At 33.7% G+C, this 16,439-nt stretch overlaps 3 protein-coding genes across 5 annotated transcripts; 2 read left to right on the top strand and 1 right to left on the bottom strand.

Moving 5' to 3' along the window:
- Nucleotides 1-1,606: 1,606 nt before the first annotated feature.
- LOC110411065 (Ribosomal protein S5 domain 2-like superfamily protein) lies at nucleotides 1,607-4,234 on the bottom strand. Its single transcript, XM_021421077.2, has 8 exons — nucleotides 3,835-4,234; nucleotides 3,630-3,743; nucleotides 3,438-3,538; nucleotides 3,330-3,350; nucleotides 2,935-3,007; nucleotides 2,778-2,845; nucleotides 2,348-2,474; nucleotides 1,607-1,978 (listed from the first exon to the last, which is right to left on the bottom strand). Exons 1-8 carry the CDS (start codon nucleotides 3,938-3,940, stop codon nucleotides 1,866-1,868), a joined length of 723 nt encoding a protein of 240 aa, XP_021276752.1. The 5' UTR covers nucleotides 3,941-4,234; the 3' UTR covers nucleotides 1,607-1,865.
- Nucleotides 4,235-7,077: 2,843 nt separating this feature from the next.
- On the top strand, nucleotides 7,078-12,005 carry LOC110411189 (uncharacterized). Of its 2 annotated transcripts, none has more exons than XM_021421234.1 (5): nucleotides 7,078-7,392; nucleotides 7,944-9,216; nucleotides 9,305-9,435; nucleotides 10,367-10,715; nucleotides 11,092-12,005. In XM_021421234.1, exons 2-5 carry the CDS (start codon nucleotides 7,996-7,998, stop codon nucleotides 11,755-11,757), a joined length of 2,367 nt encoding a protein of 788 aa, XP_021276909.1. In that variant the 5' UTR covers nucleotides 7,078-7,392; nucleotides 7,944-7,995; the 3' UTR covers nucleotides 11,758-12,005. The 2 variants fall into 2 exon arrangements, with proteins under 2 accessions (XP_021276909.1, XP_021276908.1); XM_021421233.1 differs by having other exon boundaries at nucleotides 7,923-9,216.
- A 682-nt stretch (nucleotides 12,006-12,687) lies between these two features.
- On the top strand, nucleotides 12,688-16,383 carry LOC110410860 (uncharacterized). 2 transcript variants are annotated; one of them, XR_016350848.1, is made up of 6 exons: nucleotides 12,688-12,903; nucleotides 13,489-14,378; nucleotides 14,477-14,607; nucleotides 14,831-14,916; nucleotides 15,065-15,179; nucleotides 15,654-15,720. XR_016350848.1 is itself a non-coding variant. In XM_021420758.1 (5 exons), exons 1-5 carry the CDS (start codon nucleotides 12,693-12,695, stop codon nucleotides 16,014-16,016), a joined length of 1,944 nt encoding a protein of 647 aa, XP_021276433.1. In that variant the 5' UTR covers nucleotides 12,688-12,692; the 3' UTR covers nucleotides 16,017-16,383. The 2 variants fall into 2 exon arrangements, 1 of the variants encoding a protein (XP_021276433.1); XM_021420758.1 differs by having other exon boundaries at nucleotides 14,831-15,179; nucleotides 15,654-16,383.
- Nucleotides 16,384-16,439: the final 56 nt, after the last annotated feature.

Genomic DNA, 16,439 nt, shown 5'->3' with positions numbered 1-16,439 from the left:
AGGCCATATGTAGCCAAATTAGAGCTTGAACTTAATAAGTCTGTTTTAATTTCAATTCACATAGGGATATAGTGTTTTGGTTAAAATAGATATTTTTATAAGATGTGTCGGGAGACCCTTATAAATAATTTAGAACTCTAAATTAGCAATTCAACCCATTGAAATAAGTTAAAGAAGAGAGGTAAGATTTAGATGAAGTGTGAGAGATATTGTAATCCTAAACTTATTTGATTTGATATTTACCTAATTATTTTGTTGCTTTAATATTTAATTAAATCAACACCCATCAGCCATCAATTTTCACGATGAGCTGAATCCACCTTATACAACAACATTTATTTTTTTGAGTCCATATAATAATAGCCATAACTCAAACTTGCACTGATATGGATTAGCAACTCGTATAACTCAAAATTTTGGTGAACTTGAAAACCATATTAATTGGGATCTAATTAATGAATACCACCCAACTCTATGTACACAAATTGGACTTGCTAGACTGCTAGACAATAGAGAATTAGGCCTGTGAATATCAACCCTTAGTCCCACCTAACCCTTCCTCCCTTCCCTTCCCTAAACCCCAACAATCTTTCACTAGGGGTGCCCCAACAATCTTCCACTTGTGGTCGAATTCATTCCAACTCAATCCCATATAAGTTTTCGTTATAACCAACCAAAATTACAAACAGAAAGAAAGCAAAGAAAATTATCGGCTAAGGTAGTTTATTCAGACCTTCAGCTTCACATCAATACACTATATCTGGATACATGCTTAGCCACTAAAACAATCAAAACCCTGTTAAATGTTATGACAAACTTACTTCCCGCAGCCAAGGGCGAACACAAAAGGAATTGGTTCGCCGGTGCTATCTTTGTGATCATACGTCGAATCGAACCGCCACCGCTGCTTTGCTGCCAGCCTTCCATAATAACGTGTAAATAAAAAAAATTAAAAAAATATAAAAATAAAATTGAAACAACACAAATGAGGAAACGACAATATTAAATATACATTATATTTTATATAAATTTAAAAATAATATATATAAACAATTAGTTTAATTTGTTATTGATTTGGTTTAAAAATTTTAAAATCAAAAATTGATAAAAAAAAATCAATTAGATCAAATATTTTAAATTAATTGACTCAATAAATCAACTATAACAAATCATTTTATTCAAATTGAATTTAATTTAAATAAATAATTATGCTGATCTGATTTAATTTTATTCACCCCTAATAACCAGAAAGCTTCTTTTTGCGTTCTTTGGCATAGGACTACAACATGGTTTTTGCCATTTGCCAATTTGGAGCTTGGACTAATGGTTCAGATAGCCCCATATCAGGGCAGATGCTTGGGCCATAAATGATCTTTTGGGACATCCGGAAGAAACCAAGTGCATTCTGCCTTGGATTGAGCAAAATTTGAGGCCCAATAGGTTATTCAAAAATTTTTCAAAGCCCCATGTGAATGGATGGAAACCAAGTGCTCAAAAATCCCTGTGATCATTCATTTATCTATACAAGTTGCCATTAGCCTATGCAATTTGTAGAATAAACTCAAAAGAACGTCCTAATAGAATCTAGTAAAGTAGGCTGTCTATCTAAGATCAAAATTTCACCTCTTAGGAATAACAGATCCATTAATCAACAGTACTGGAGAATATCACAATTCAGAACCAATCAGAGCTGAAAATTATATTCTTTACATCAAATTTCTGATACAATATGGTCAGAAATGCTATGAAAGTACATAAAAATGAGAGCTAGAAATCAGTACAACAATGGCTATGGTAGTATCCAGTATAGCATGAAATCTCACAAACCAGTGAATCAATTGTCTGCCTGAAAATCTAATTCAGAGTCACCCAGCTTTAGATGAATCAGTGGGGTGCTGTTGCAAGCTCCTCCTGAGAAAATCAGACAACTTGGCACTAGCGGCACGCCCTCGTTCTAGGCAGTAAAAGTAATCATCCACTGGAACAAGAGTTCAAATAGGAATCTATTAGAATGAAATATTGTCTAATAAATCTTAAGCCCAATGCTTCAAGAGGTGAAAGACATAGTTGTAAAAGAAAGAATGAGATCACAGTTGTCGCAACACCCTAATCCCATCTAAACAAGAATTCAAAGCCAAGCTATTCCACTTGCAACCAAACTAGTGATAGCATTTAGCAAGTTCTTGTTCCATGAGAGTAACCAGTGATAATGGTAAACATTCTATTTGATAGCAACCTTAAATCTCCAAAAAAAAATATACTTAACTTTTTGACAATTAAATGTGATTCCGCAGCTGCAAAGCATATTAATTTTGATAAGGATAGACCAATAGAGTGTGACAGATACCTGACATTATACCATGGGTAACTGATGTAATAATTCCATGTTCCATAGGTTCACCTTGCACACTTCCTCCAGTAAGCACCGAATGGACTGAGTTTGGGAAAACTAAATATGCAAATGACTTCATTTTCTGCCATTATGAAAGACATACATGTCAGAAGATCGGAATTAAACAAACTTTACAAGAAGCCAACTATTCTAGATTCGATCTGTCTAAGGCTGCAATCATATATGCCAGATGAAAGCTCCTACTGTCAGAATTATAGTTTAAGGACATAGTATCATGAATATCATTGGATTTATCAGGGGAAAACTTATTCTCTTTTTCTTTTTCCTTTTCTGGGGTTTAGAATTTTCGCACATGAGCTAAATTCTAGTTACAGAAGAAATTTATAAAAACAAAATAAATTAACAAAGGGAATTCCATAGTAACCTGCTCTTCTAGCTTGGTGGGATCCAATATAACATATCCACTCTTGGCCACACAACAACATATTGCAACTGCACTATTCAGTATATAATAGTCAGCCAGAATTTAAGTCCTAGATATTAAAGAAACATGAATATGACTATATGTCTGCATTGCTTACCAGCAAGATGCTTCATAGGAATTCCTGCATCTACAAGGGCCACACATGCCGCATTTATGGCACATGGAAGAAGCTATAAGAGGTAATATCAAGGATTGCAATGAAATTGACAAGAAGATGTGTGATATATCCCTCACTAGTTATTACCAAAAGAGGGTAAAAAAAAACAAAAAAACATCAAATCATAATATGAAGCAAAAGTTACAAACAAAATCTCTGGGGCAGCATTTTTGGCTCATCAAAATTGTAATCTTCTCAAAGTAAATTCTGAGTGCATCTTAACATACACGTAATGAAAATTAAACTATTGAAAACCAAATCCTTCAATAACTGAAAACTAGGGAACAATGAAATAAGCTGTAAAACAATCCTAATGGAAATGCATAAAGGGATACAGCACCATCCTCATTGACAACCTGGACAGAAAACATAAAAACTCAATTCACGAATAAATTGGCTATAAACAAGGGATATTTTTACAGAGAGCACATTAAATAGCTCACCTGAATTATAATCGATGTTGTAGTATTTGGGTTAACAGTCAAAATACAAATGCTCTGCAGAGTTCTCTTCAATATCATCTCATATTCCTTTTCCAGTTTTCCTAAACACCATGGTAGACATTTCGAAAAATTCCCAACATGCCAAACTTCAAATGCAAGAATAATTGAAAGGGTTTTTTTTAAAGAAATTACCAGTCTGTCCTGTTTTAGGCTTCCAAATAACTTCAATGCAAGCTTTCTCAGGGTTCTCATTCTTTCTTGTTCCAGCTTTAGGCCCGTAAACAGCAGCGAGTACTTTCGTGTCTCCTAAACAAAAATAACACCAAAAAACCAAACAAAAACAGATTTATAATCGAAATTATGATTTCCCAACAAAAACATTTCGCCAAAGAAATACCTTGATACCAACTGGCGGAGCCATGAGCACGATGGAGAACGTTTCGGGAACAGGCGAGAGGTCTCAACTGGTTCTGCGTGCGTCCGTCTTCCCTATCCACCTCCATCGCTCTCTCACGCTCAATAAACAAGCTCGTTTATCTCGAGATTTACGTTAATCAAGTAACGATTAAGGAAATGGGATTTCAAATAGCGAATTGCAGACACATTCCAACTGCGAGAGAAAACAAATGTTGTTTGTGGAAAAGGGTTTTGGGATTAGGGTTTAAGAAATTTGGTCCTTTTTCTTAAATTATTTTTGGTTGCGGCAACGTAACGGTGGCAATTGATCGGGCTGTCGGGTCAATAAACCAGTGCAAGGGTATGCATTTTCCGCTTGGTTAAAGTTTTTGGTGGAAAGTTTTAATTGGGATTTTTTTTTATGAAAAGTCTTTTTAGTTTTTTATTTTTAACGCAAAAGGAATGAAATTTCAATTTGGAAAATAAAATTTAAAGGTTTATATTTAATATACTACTATTGATTACATTATTACTTAATAATTGTGATAATTTATTTTATATTATATGTAATTTGTAAATGTAATTATTAAGATTTATACAATTATTAATAACTTTAATTTATATTTTTTACGATAACGTGGGCTAAGTTCAAAACTTAACTAAATTAGTAGTGTTTAGACTGAGATCATTATAATTGAAATAAGAACATATATCAGTAGGATATGGGTTCTTATATTGCACTAAAGACAATTTAGGTCCATGAAGTGGATTTTGATTGTTGTCATGACATTTGATTTTAAAAATGATATTAAAGATTTAAGTAGGTGAGATTATAATGCAACATCTCATATCAAATTAAAATGTAATTGTTAAACTTATATAATATTTAAGTCGATCATTGCTATAATTTAAAAGTTATATGTGAAAATGTAAAATAAACATATAAAAATAAATATGTAATGTGATTTTTAAATTTATTTATTAATAAGATAGTAACATTTAATGCACTAATGGTGTATAAAATCATACACTAATAATACATTAAATATAAATTTTAATATTTAATTAATAATTAAATAAAATATATTTTCCAATAATAATTGCTACTAAAAAATTCAAGAACATGGGATGAATAAGTAATTAATTTCCACAACTTCACCCATCCGAACTAAGCTAATTAAATATGAGTTATGTGACACAAGTTTTTATACATAATTTTAAGGTAATAATGTTAAAATTTGTAAACTTAAACCTCAAAAAGTAGCGAAGGGAGGTGAGAAATCAACACATATATATTATTAAAAGATGTTCTTAAAACTAACCAAAAAAAATAAGAAAAAATTCTTTCTAATAACATGGCCAGGAAATATTCTATTCTAGTGGCTAGCATTCAAATTAATTAATTAACAGGGAAAAAATGAAAAATAAAAATTGTTTGGCATCAATTAATAATAAAAATTGAATCCTTTGTAGATATGCGTGCTGGTGGTGATGGCGGCAGGGTACCCTACGATTTATTTTTACAAAATTTTAATGTGAGTTCCTTTGTATTCTTGTATGATAAGAACAAAAAAGGTGATAATGCATTGTCATGTAAGTAGGTCATTGGTTAACGTAGTATTCCTTATCTGAAAAAAATATGATGCGAATCTCCCTCCTCTCTATTAAAAAAAATTTAATGATGCCGACGTATGGGACCACATGCAAGTAAACAAAATTTTGTAGATGATGTTGTAATTGTAAGTTCACGGCCATGAACCGTGAAGCCACCGCTCGAGAAGAAAATTCAAAAGAGATTTAAATCATAACCACAATGGTATGGGGTCAACATCGTTATTGGCAGGCAAAGGGATATAATTGAGGGAATTTCAGCCTACACCTTCGCTGTCTATGCTTCACGTTTTGCTCATGGCTCGTGACGCTCACTGCCTCAACCGTTAACGGCATCTTTGCCTTAACACCGTTCTCCATCAATTGAGATTGCAAACGTGGCTTATGATACACGCTCAAGCTTATTTTGTTAATTAGAACAGAAGAAAAATTTAAGGAAGATAATATTATATAAGGAATTGTGTATATGAAAAAACATGATCCAATAGAATTACATGGAACAGAACTTATTAAGATTATCAAAGATAAATTAAAAATATTTTAATTTAGTAAAATATTTTTAATCGTAATTACATAAAGATTTACTAGTTTATAAAATGAATATTCTGTCTTAATCAATTAAATAGTATTAATATTTAAATTAAAATATCTAAAATATCCTTTTTATTTTTTTATAATTTTTTAAAGATCAATTAATGTTCTTTACTTCGATCGATCATCTTGTGCCCAGATTTGATTCAAATCTAGCCTAATTTTTAGGGAACATTAGATATGTACTCATTATATTATATATAATATGATAATTTTTAAATTGATGAAGTGTCAAATTATTTTTTTAATATTATTATATCATAAAACTAATAGAAATGGTAATATTAGACTAACGGATAAACTTATATATCAAACAAAAAATATTCTTTTAAGATAGATTGTTAATTTTAAAAATTAATGAATTCATACAGAATTATAATTAACAGTTAAAAAGGTAAAATATTTATCGTATTATTATAAAATATATGTATTTCGTGAATGAAAACATGAAAATGTGATAATTGTAGTTATGAGTTGCATTTTTACTGATTGTTCTCATCCTAAATATCTCATCAATTCTCAATAGGTAATAGTTTAAAATTTTTTATTGAGAAAAAATAAATAAAAATTTAACAATCATAAAATTTAGATTTAATGTAATTTATAATATGGTATTATTACAATATAAAAGATTTATCTAGAGTCTTTTTAATATATGTAAAATATTTTTTTACCTTATAGTGGATTCAATCATATTTCTTAAAATTTGAGCACTAAATTTTTATGTTCAAAAGTTTTGAATTTTCCTTTATAAAAGAAAGATAGAAAAGAAAAAAGCTTTGAGAAAAAGTTCAAACGGACTACGGACACAGGGTCCGTCACGTTGGGAAAGAATTACGGCAGCGCCAAATGCGCTGCGCGTGGACTAAAAGTGTCGGGTAAGAAGTCAAAAAGTCAGTTGGCTAATACGTAATATCGGAATAGACGGCTGTCCTTTCTCGTCCGAGAAGATTGATACCAGTAATAAAAGCTTAGCGTCCAACGCACACAAATTCACCGTTTTCAACATCTTGGTAAAGCGGGTAAGGTAAAACAGAAGCTGCGGGGAACGGTAGAAGCCTCAAAATTCCCATGCAAACCCCCTATGCAGATCCACCAAATCTAGAAATTCACTGTTTGGCTGCTAAGAAATCTTCATAAAAGGATAAAAAGAAAAGAAGACAAAGTAAAGAGAAAGAAGATTCCTTCTTTAGTTTTAAACGTGTAATTACAACTGTCCACCTCCCGGAAAAAAATTCCCTGCTTCTTTTTGATTCTCTGTTTTTTTTTCCATTCGCTCTCGGATTGGAGAATTTCGTTTCCCTCATTTGTTTCTTGTCAACCAAACAGAAGAATGAGAGTTCGACGAGCGAAAACCGTAAGCGTTTCTTTCTCCGTCGTTTTAGTTGATTAATGAGTTTCCGGTTGTTTTGTCATTTCTCTCTGTATTTTCTGGATTGTTGCATGTTTGATTAATGGAGAAAACTAGCCTTAGCTCGATCCTTTAAGGTTCCAAATACGAATCGGTCTTAAGTTTCTCTTTGCAGTTAAAAGTTATTGTTCTTGATTAAATCGTTTTTTTGACCATGCAACTAAGCTTATTATTCTTCTCTAGTTAATCTTTGTAACAATTTGGCTTGTTTAGAAAAATTTTAAGTAGAAAATCAAGTAATATTTAGCACATTCCTTAGCTTTTTTTTCTTAGATTATGTTTTTGTTTTGAGCTTTCTAAATTGTTGAATATTTTTGCTAGCTGATAAGTTAACTGCTAAAATAGATATAGAATTCTTAACTATGCTGATTTCTTTTCTTGATAAGTGTCTCTTATAAGTTTTTTGAGTCATTTTTGTGCTGAGATTGAGTTAGGTTTATGGATTAGTAAAAGAGTTTCATTCTGACTAAATCCAGGGTCTGGGAAACACAATGCAGGGATGATATTTAGCATTGGAACTCAGTTCACAATCGGCAGAGTGGTTTCTCAATGGGGCATGAACTCAAATCTTTGTTTCAATTAGATACCAGGAAATTGATATGGCTTATAGGAATAACATTTGTTGTGATTATAACATTCCAGTATCTTGAACTACCGTATGGGAATGTTCTGTCGACTTTATTTCCTTCTGGTAAGGTTTCAGTTGAGGGACAAAGTAGTTTTTTAGCTAGTGGTCCATCATCAGCTGAGGCAGATATGGCACATAATGTGACTCATTTGATTGGTTTGGACAACAATGGTACACATGCTGCTAATGAAATGGTTCATGATAACGAATTCTCTAAAGGAAATGACACAGATTTGAATAATGATGTTATATCAGAAACAGATGTGGGCTTGAATAAATCTTCTACATTTGATGAAGGTAGTGAATCACAAAAGGAGACATCAACTGGGGAGTTGGTAGAAATAAGTAAGAATTCAACAGTGGGCTACGCTGAAAGCTCCAAGAATAAGACTATAGCAGAGGAGGATGGTGATCTCTCATGGCAGTCCGAGGAGGAAGGTAACTTGACAAGTTTAAATAGTTTTAACCAAACCGGTGCTGCTAATAAAACACCTAGTGATTTTGGGACCCCTGAAGGAAACAAAGATCAGAATAATGTTATCATATCAGAAGGAGAAATAGGCTTGAATAGAACTTCTATATTAGATGAGGATAGCACTTCTTCTAGGGAGTCTTCAACTGAGGAATTTGTGGACTTAAACAAAAATTCCACCATGGACTTTGCTGAAAGTTTCAATAAGACTGTAGCTGAGGAGGCCAGCAAAACTGAGGAAAGCTTTTCTGTAAAGAATGATACCGGTGATGTTAACACTTCAAACAACAATATTGGGAACGGAAATATTACTTTATCAGCAGAAAGTACAGAGTCTTCAGATTCTGGTCTTGGATCTCCTTTGCCTGCCTTAACCCCAACAAATTCGTCAACTAACAAGACCTTAGAAAAAGATGTTGAGACAAATATCCAGATTCCTGTTGTGTCTGTCAATGCCAGTATATCTTCACTGGAGCAACATGTGACACCAAGTTTTGACAAGAATGAAAAGGTGGAAGAGATTCAGAACAATTTCACCACATCAAGTGATAACTCTTCTCCCACCAATACTCCTGAGGTGGAGAAAAAGCCTGAGATGCCACCTGCACTAACTACAATAGCTGATATGAACAATTTGTTTTATCAGAGTCACGTTTCATATTATTCAAAGGTATGTTCAAACCTTTCCTTTTTTTTATTTCTAAGGAATTAATTTAGTTCTAACTTCAAAGTTTCTTTCTATCTCCATTTGTTTCTAGACACCAAGATGGTCTTCAGGAGCAGACCAAGTACTACTAAATGCAAGATCACAGATCGAGAATGCACCCATCATAAAGAATGATCCGCGACTTTATGCGCCTCTTTTTCGGAATGTTTCTATGTTCAAAAGGTAGGTTATGATGCCATTTTCTTTGTCGTTTTTAATCACTACACCCAAAGGTCACTATATTAAAAGGTCTTACAAGGAAAAACAGAGTACTGGGTGAGTTGAGAATGGTAAAATGGATATATGCAATTACAAGAAAAGAAAGAAATAAATTCATTCAAAAGAGAAGTGGAAGTAGCCAATCAAGTCTACACGGAGTGAAGGATCTTTAATCTTTAGAGCATCTGCAATGTAGTTGCAGGGATGTCCCAAAATGGTTAGCAATGTAGAAGGAAATAAAGAAAATTAAGAATTAGACTAAATTCATGACAATACTATTAGTCAAGGAGGAGTAAATTTTTGCAGACAGTTCAAGAAGAGTTTGAAGTGAGCTTGCATAGTGGAGGAAAAGGATTCTTGTGTTGACCTTCTTAGTTTGGGATAAAAACTTGATAAGTTTAAGTTTATATCTGTAATATTTTTTTCCTTAAAATTATGGGAATGGGCTCTCAATATATAATATTCAACTGAAAAAATGTGAGCTTAGACAATCTTATCCTTACCTTTTGCCTTTAGTCAGCAATAACCCTATGATTTGTTCCTTTGAACTATTGAATAGTCTGATAGAATGCTGCATGTCGGAAACCACCATTTCTTAAAGTAGTTTTGTTGTTTCTGACTTTTCTTCTTTTTCTTTTGCCATGCTAATAATGGTAAAAGTGGTTCATATTTCTTTCTAACCTAGCTATTTTAATTGGCCGAGTAAGTTTGGGAAAAAGGGAAACAAGGGATCCTTTAGTGGAAATAAGTAGTTCAAGTTTTCTACTAAATGGTATGATTCAATGCAAAGAAGAATTTCATTGCAATGATTGTTAATTATTTTGTGGTAAAACAAATTAGTACTGCTACTCTAGTCAAGTGCATAATGTTTATACAATTTACATCACAATTTCAGGAGCTATGAGTTGATGGAAAGCACACTCAAAGTATACGTCTACAAGGAAGGAAAAAGGCCCATAGTACATACACCGGTTCTGAAGGGTATTTATGCCTCTGAAGGATGGTTCATGAAGCAGCTGGAAGCTAATAAAAAATTTGTTACTAACAACCCAAGAGAAGCCCACTTGTTTTACTTACCTTTTAGTTCTAGAATGCTAGAGGAGACCTTATATGTGCCTAATTCTCACAATCATAAAAACCTTATAGAGTATTTGAAGAACTATGTGGGCATGATTGCAGCAAAATATCCTTTCTGGAACAGAACTGAAGGAGCTGATCATTTTCTTGTTGCTTGCCACGACTGGGTATGCTTTTTATGCTTCTTGGGTTTGCCATTACATTCTTTCAGGTGTTTGAAGCTGTTCATAAATTTCAAATAATCCATTTATTTTACTTAGCAATAGCATTTGAAATAATTTAATTTTCATGCAATTTGAAATGAATTGAGCTATTTTACTTTGTTATTTCTGGGAAGTTATCACCCTAACTTCTCTACTGCTTTTATCTTGACCGCTGTATCATTACACATATATTTGCCTTTATTTGTGTGCATGCATGTGAATGGCTGCTTATTTTCATTTTTCTCTTTAGAGGGAGCGATGGGTTGATATTTTACATATTATGATATGATGATTCTCAGTTTTTCCTGGCAGTATCTTATAATAAACACTACTTTCTCAGGCACCATCTGAAACAAGGAAACACATGGCCAATTGCATTAGAGCCCTCTGCAATTCCGACATTAGAGAAGGTTACATATTTGGCAAGGATGTGTCTCTTCCTGAGACCTATGTTCGGAATCCTCAGAAACCTCTCAGAGACCTTGGAGGCAAACCTCCTTCTAAAAGATCAATCCTGGCTTTCTTTGCAGGAAGCATGCATGGTTATTTAAGGCCAATTCTGTTAGAACAGTGGGGAAACAAAGATCCTGACATGAAAATCTTTGGTAGAATGCCTAACGTTAAGGGGAAAATGAACTACATCCAGCACATGAAGAGCAGCAAGTACTGCATTTGTCCAAGAGGTTACGAGGTTAATAGCCCACGAGTGGTAGAGGCCATTTTCTATGAATGTGTACCAGTGATCATATCTGACAATTTTGTGCCTCCTTTTTTCGAGGTTTTGAATTGGGAATCCTTTGCTGTCTTTGTTCTGGAGAAGGATATTCCTAATTTGAGGAAGATCCTCCTATCGATCCCTGAGAAGAGGTACCGGCAGATGCAGCTGAGGGTCAAAAAGATACAGCAGCATTTTCTTTGGCATCCCAGACCTGAGAAGTATGATATATTTCATATGATTCTCCACTCAGTTTGGTACAATAGAGTTTTCCAAATGAAACCGAGGTAAGTAAACAGAAGCTTTGGTAAATAGATGCTGAGATTTTCTTCTTTCTTTTCATTTTCATTGATAGAATAGGTTGAGCTATTTTAGTACAAAATCTGTTTCCACATTATTTTTGTTGTATACAAGAATGATTGAATAAAGTTACGCTGATGCTTTCCCCCCCGTGTGGGTTTAGCATCCAATACCACTCATTTGGAAAGCTTCCTCTTCAATGGTTTTCTTGAAATTTGTGGTAACCTTTTCATTTATAACTTCTGTCCGGATATATAATAGTAGTAATAATTTTAGTAAAGGCACAAGGTCCGATCCTAAAATTCCTATCATGTGAAGTGCTTCAAATTTTGAAGCGAAAGAAGAAGTATCGATCTCACATCTAATAAGCACGTTTATAGTTTTTTTTTAATCCGAGTACCTCATCATTTGCTTCATAAGCATGTTTATAGTTTCGTGATAAAATGATATCAAATTAAATTCGATTTAAATTTGATTCACATTAAATATTTTAAAAAAATATATAAATAAATGATAGTATTGTTGAGTTAATTTCACATTAAATGTTTTAGAAGAAATAAATATGACTGTTTTAATTTCACATATAATAAATAAATTTTTTTTGAAAATTTATATTTAATCGAATTAATCTTTGATAAATAAGATAATGATTTTGTCATAGTTAAATAAAGAATTATAAATTTAATGTCCCTTAGCGTTTCATCTGGAAGCTCTTTAAAATTATCTTTTCCAAAACCAATGCCACCTGCCATTAATATCAGGCACACGCAACGTTACTAACAAAAAGCCTACTCACTCGGAATTTGGAAATAGAAAACATGAAAATGAAGAAAAAAAAAAAAAGAATACCATGAGAATTAGTGCACGTGTTGATTAGTCTGAGTCTATGGTACAAAAAGGAATATGAACAACAGAGACAACTGAAAATGGGAATTTTCTTCTGTCGTTTTCCAGTGAAACAAACAGGATATAAATTAAGCCTACAATCACGCAAGTCAAATCTCAATTGGCGCCACAGATACATAGAAACCTCTTTCTTAGTACTTATTCCAAAGGAATGGGCAGCAGGTTCAAATCCGTCCGGGAAAAAACTCATTTGTCGGTTCACTTCTATCCGGCTGAAACATATATATGCATGTGAGTTCAACTCTTACTTCATTCCTTTCTTCTTTTTCTTTTGTTTTCTACTCATGTTTCTTGATCTCCTTGAATTGGGAATTTCTTCTCCTATGGACATATGAAAAATACAGGTTCTTTTTGGCTATCTTATTCTTGGGTCATCTTGGATGATATGAGGCTAACTGTTCAGATGAACATGTCTCTTTTTCAGCTATTCTACTTGCTGGGTTGATAAGAAAATGTATGTAAATTACATGGAAATGATGAATTCTTTTTTCTTTTGGGAGATTTGAGATCCACTTTTTGGTTCTGTTTGCATTTATCTTTTAGGATCAGAAATTTTAAAAGCAAGAACTTTTGCTTTAACTTACTAAAAGCATTAATGCAGATTTGCCTCTTACTTACTTTATAGTTTAGTGCATTTAATACCTTATTCATAAATGCAAGTCTTGCATCTAATTTTAGGCGAAATCTCTTTTTTCTTTGAACTTCCTAAATGATACTCCTGCTTGCCACATTGTATATATATTCCCATTTTATTACCAAGTTGTGTTGCTACCAACCGGCAACCAATATAACTGCTTCTGTGCTTGGATTATATAGGTTCTTTTGTTGTGACGTGGATGGGAGTTTTTCGACTCCTATGTCAAGCAGAAAGCAGGAGGCTTCTCTTGCTGATGGCTATCACATTTGCTTTAGTTTTAGCAGTTCAATATTTTGAACTTCCATATACTGAAGTTTTCACATCTCTCTTTGCTGCTGGCAAGAATGGTAGCTTTCCAACTGGTTGGTCATCATCAAAGTCTGGGATGTTTGATAATGTGACACTTTCAAACGGTTTAAACTCTACTCATAATTATGCAGATAATGATACAGAAAATGGTACAGCAGTCTTAAATATAGACATAGAAACTGCTCAAGGAAATGAATCTGAAGAAAAAGACAGAGATCTCAAGAATGTATATGTATCAGAAAGCAATGAAGGTTCAAATAATTCTTTTGGCTTACTTTTTAATGGATCTTCATCAGACACTCTTATAGCTTCGAGTATAAGCTCCACAATGGAGAATGGTGACAATGTAGTAAATGCTCCTGTCTTACATGCAACACCAGAGCAGCAGAATGTTACTCAAGATTATAATGCTTCAACCAGTAGTGGAAGCTTTGGTCGTGATTTTGCAGCACCTGCATCACCACCATTGAAGTCACCATCCATTCTTCCAGATACAAAATTAAGAAGCAATATGTCATCTGTGAACACATCATCGGTGGGCAAAAATACCACAATTTTGCCTGAAAAGCATGAAGATCCCAATTTCCTCATTAGCACTCCTGTATCTGGAAATGTTTATTCTGAAAATACAGTTCCTGCAGTAACGAAGAAAGGATCCAAGAAGCCTAAAATGAAGTCCAAGAAGCAACCACAGATTGTTGTCTCAATATCTGAGATGAATGATCTGTTGTTACAGAGTCATACTTCACCCCATTCAGTGGTATGTATATACTTATATCTGGATTGATTGGTTTTGCATTGAAGTCAATGTGAAATTCTTCTTAACTTACTTTACTTCCTGCTATGTATTGCTTATAGGCACCACCACTGTCCTCAAAGGTACAGCAGGAAGTAATTTTTGCAAAATCACAGATTATGCATGCACCTGTAATGACAAATGATTCTGGACTTCACCCATCTCTGTATCGTAATGTTTCCATGTTTAAAAGGTATACCTTGTTCCAACTTTTGATAGGAGATTCCCATTTAATTTGTTTTCACTCAGATTTGTTTTGTCAAATGCATAAGAGAACTTTACCATCTATGTTTGTTACTTTGTTGAAGATTAGGATGTACAGCCAGCCTTTGTGGATCCAGTATGTTAAAAGTATTGTAATTTTGTTGTTCATCAATGCATTTGTTTCGTTATTAAAAGGATGTCATACTTTGCAGGAGTTATGAACTTATGGAGAATATACTCAAGGTTTACATCTACCAAGAGGGAGAAAAACCCATTTTCCATCAAGGAATACTTGAAGGTATATATGCCTCTGAAGGATGGTTCATAAAGCTCTTGGAAGCCAATAAAAATTTTGTCACTAAAGACCCTCAAAAAGCTCACTTATTTTTTTTACCATTTAGTTCTCGGTTGCTAGAATTAACACTTTATGTACGCAATTCACACAGTCGAAACAATTTAATTCAGTACATGAGAAACTATGTAGACATGATTGCAGCAAAACATCCTTTCTGGAACAGAACCGGTGGAGCAGATCATTTTCTTGTTGCTTGTCATGACTGGGTATGCTTTTTCCATTCTACTTATTGCCATCAGTTATACTTATACGAGGCATCTTGACATCTATATGTATCCAGACTGCCGTAGTTTGTATAATGTGCAAAACATACTGTTTTTGTTGTGCATAAATGGCTATTTGAAAGATCTGATGTTTGCCTCAAACATGATGGTTTTGATGTTCACCTCGCATAACATAGTAGATGATCTCCTTCCACATGCATCTTCCTTTTAAGGGGTAACATCTTTTTCCTAAAGAGTTCTCTGTTTTCTAGTCATTATTTCATAAAGTATGGGAAACTTTTTGATGCTCAAACCTAAACTAGTCTGACAGTTGAGAGACCAATTGAGCATTAAAACTGTATAGTATAGCTTACATTGTAAGTAAAGCTACATAGATTATTTCCCATTGCATTTTCAGCTTCTAATCCCCTTCCCTCTTTTAAAGTGGAAACTCTATAAGAAACTCTATTTTCTCAGGCTCCTGCTGAAACAAGGGGACGTTTTCTCAACAGCATCAGAGCACTCTGCAATGCGGATATTGGAGTAGGCTTTACCATAGGCAAGGATGTTTCTCTTCCCGAAACATACGTGCATTCAGCTAAGGACCCTCAGAAAAGCCAGGGAGGCAACCCTTCTTCCCAGAGGCATATCCTTGCTTTCTTTGCAGGGAACATGCATGGTTATGTGAGACCAGTTTTATTGAACTATTGGCGAAATGACCCTGACATGAAAATCTTTGGCCCCATGCCTCATGTGAAGGGCAACATTAACTATATTGAGCATATGAAGAGCAGTAAGTTCTGCATATGTGCAAGAGGTCATGAAGTGAATAGCCCTTGAGTCGTGGAAGCTATATTCTATGAGTGTGTTCCTGTTATAATATCTGACAACTTTGTGCCACCCCTTTTTGAGGTTCTACACTGGGAATCCTTTGCTGTTTTCATCTTGGAGAAGGATATCCCAAGCTTAAAGAACGTACTCCTTTCCATCTCAGAGGAGAGGTACGTGGAGATGCATAATAGAGTGAAAATGGTGCAACAACATTTTCTTTGGCATGCTGAGCCTGTAAAATATGATTTGTTTCATATGATTCTTCACTCCATTTGGTATAATAGAGTTTTCCAAACAAGAACAGCATAGATTTGTTGTTTCATGTTCTGACCTTGTGTAAACTTGTCTTTCTTAAATATAGAGTTAACAGGTCAAACCAGAGCAAATTTGATTGTTGATTTGCATTTTTCAAAATTGTACTCTGGCATATAA

This window comes from Theobroma umbraticum, unplaced genomic scaffold, assembly GCF_002168275.2.
Source record: "Theobroma umbraticum cultivar Fairchild unplaced genomic scaffold, ASM216827v3 scaffold_56.0, whole genome shotgun sequence".
Lineage (NCBI taxonomy): Eukaryota > Viridiplantae > Streptophyta > Magnoliopsida > Malvales > Malvaceae > Theobroma > Theobroma umbraticum.
This window is presented reverse-complemented; position numbering and strand designations above follow the sequence as displayed.